This window comes from Buceros rhinoceros, unplaced genomic scaffold, assembly GCF_000710305.1.
Source record: "Buceros rhinoceros silvestris isolate BGI_N320 unplaced genomic scaffold, ASM71030v1 scaffold17832, whole genome shotgun sequence".
Taxonomy (NCBI): domain Eukaryota; kingdom Metazoa; phylum Chordata; class Aves; order Bucerotiformes; family Bucerotidae; genus Buceros; species Buceros rhinoceros.
Window position 1 is genome coordinate 61,511 of NW_010398497.1, and position 2,477 is coordinate 63,987.

General features: G+C 41.7%; 1 protein-coding gene across 1 annotated transcript in view; it reads right to left on the reverse strand.

Annotated features, from left to right (window-relative positions):
- The window catches only part of TTC26 (tetratricopeptide repeat domain 26), a 51,063-nt gene that overhangs the window by 48,267 nt on the left and 319 nt on the right, over nucleotides 1-2,477 (reverse strand). The window contains exon 2 of the mRNA XM_010131136.1: nucleotides 2,008-2,105. Within this exon, the coding sequence (XP_010129438.1) occupies nucleotides 2,008-2,105 (98 nt within the window). The remainder of the gene's footprint in view (nucleotides 1-2,007; nucleotides 2,106-2,477) is intronic.

The following is a 2,477-nucleotide window of genomic DNA, read 5'->3' on the forward strand; positions in this document are numbered from 1 at the left end:
TCCCATGATTACTAGAGGCTTGGGAATTACAACTACGGTGTGCTGTCCCAGAAGAAACTGGGTTGAGATGCACGGGCTCATTTCCCATATGCCACCACAAAATGACAGTTATCAGGACTCATCGCTGTGCCAAAAATCAGTCTTAAATCTGAAAAGATAGGTCCTGTGATCTCTCACTTAAAACATACACACAAACAAACCAGCCACAAACCATGCAGAAAAATCTTTTCTACTTGGACAGAAAAAGGGGAGAAAGACATGGTGGTGTTTTTAAACGCCTGAATCAACAGCATCACCTAGTGGTGAATCAGACACCACGTACAAAACCTGATTTTAGAGGGAAAAAAAAGTGCCGTTTGTCTTTTGTTGAAGGAAACATTTTAAATCTACTCTGGCTATGAAAGCACCCACTGAATGTTCCAAATAGCAGAATTTATTTCAAAGAAATTGCAAGCTATTTTTCATTTGTATACAAATTTTTTTCCTTTTTTTAAACTTTCACTCACTATTAACACCAAACATCTAGATGAAAATAAACTACAGCAACTGACTGTCATATTCATAATCTTTAAATTCCACAACTCTAACCACGAATATTGTTCCACTTTGTCCTATACTACTATTCCACATTTTATACTGTGCATGCTGTCAATTTGATTCACTGAGCATTTCTACTGTCTCCAATGAATGGTTCCTCTTCAGTTTTTAAGGAGGGAAAGTGAACTTACTTGGAAGCTTTAGAAATTCTGTTTCCACCTCTCATATGAGTCTTGTGCACGTGACCAGGTATTACTAAACACCTAATTTTATATGAGAGAAAATATGATCACTGTTCTCTAATCTATTTTTCTATGGCTATTTTCTTCTGTAAGCTTTTAAATTATCATCTGTTTTTAACATTTCTTCCAGGGTAAGTAAGTTAAAAGACTGCGAAATTAGCTACACTTCACAGTTGTGCTTCACAGAGCATAGCGACCGAGATCTCCCTCAACTGACACTGACCGAAAGAAGCAAAGCCTTCAACCGTGCAATACAACATTGTATGGACCCAGCAATTCAAATCTGCAGGAATAGAGCAATGAGACAGACAATGCTCAGGTAAACCGAGTTGCGTTCAAATCCTCATTAGCCTATAGGCAGCCTTGTGGGTATCACCACATCTCTCCCAGCACTCTCTGTTCTGGTGTTAATCCTGATTCCAGCCCTCGGAGGTACAGAGCAAAAGAGACTACAAAATTTTGTTGAGAATTCTACAGAGAAATATGCTAGCACAACTGAGAAGATAAAGGGATCCCAGGGACACTGGCAATAAATTGATTGGCAATAAATTGATTGGCAATAAATTGATTGGCAACAAATTGAGTTCCGTTGGAGACATAAATGGACACAAGAGGAAGAATTGCATATGGACTCACAGACTGAAAGACACACAACAGCTCTGTATAGTGCAGATATTAAAAATGTATGCATATTAGAATGATCAACAGGTGTTTTAGGGACTTAAAGCTTTTGTAGAATGAAAATGTCTCATCTCATTGAATTACCTAATACAAGAAAACATACAGAAGAACAACAAAGTACATTAAATGGCCAGGAGCATCAACTCTAAAGAAATAATTAAAAAAGCATGCATATTACAGATAAGCAACACAATGGAGACAAAGACATAATTAAATCCAAAAAACAGAAGTGTGAAAAGCTAGCTGCAAAAAGAGAACGAAAAATTTAGGACATGAACGATGACATTCAGAAGGGTGAATTAGGCTACTGAGCCTAGTATTAAATCAGACAGTAGGCAGCATTTTAAAAAGTCTATTTTCATAGGCAAATACCTTTTTTTTTTTCAATCCAAACTGCTTTCCACAGCAGCTGCCTTATTACTGCACATTTGTACCTTAACTGGCTAGCAGAACTGTTCCCTGCTACACAACATCTTGCTCCTGTTGTCATTGCTTTATCACAACACCCCAACTTCCAACCTCGGGGAGCAGGATTTCCCCACCTTACCGCCATTGCTTTCTTGTAGTCACCCAAATGAAAGGCAGAGTATCCGATCCAAAGGTCAGCATCCTCCTCCTGCTCACCCATGTGCCGTTTAAACTTTGAGGAGGAGAAAGAAGGTGAGAATTTTGTCAGCTGCCACACAGTTTATAAAGTCCCACCGATAATCCAAGTAGTACCAGGCCATCTCATATTAAGGACAGTTTGACAGATGCGGATGCTCCCGGGGAGGAGCTGCTCTCACACTTCCGAGGGAAGCAGCAGGCAGCCCTCACATGCCAAACCTGGTTCTGCGAAGTGAGGGGAAAAGGTGCCACCACAAAGCCCAGCGGCTGCGGAAGGAGGCGAGGGGCACCCACGGCCGGGGAAAGGTTCCTCTCGCCCCGCAGCAGTGTCGGGCAGAGGCCTGGCAATAACGGTACCGATCTCCCGAGGGAAGCGGGAGAGCCAGGGTGCCGGCGGCGCCCTCGGACCAG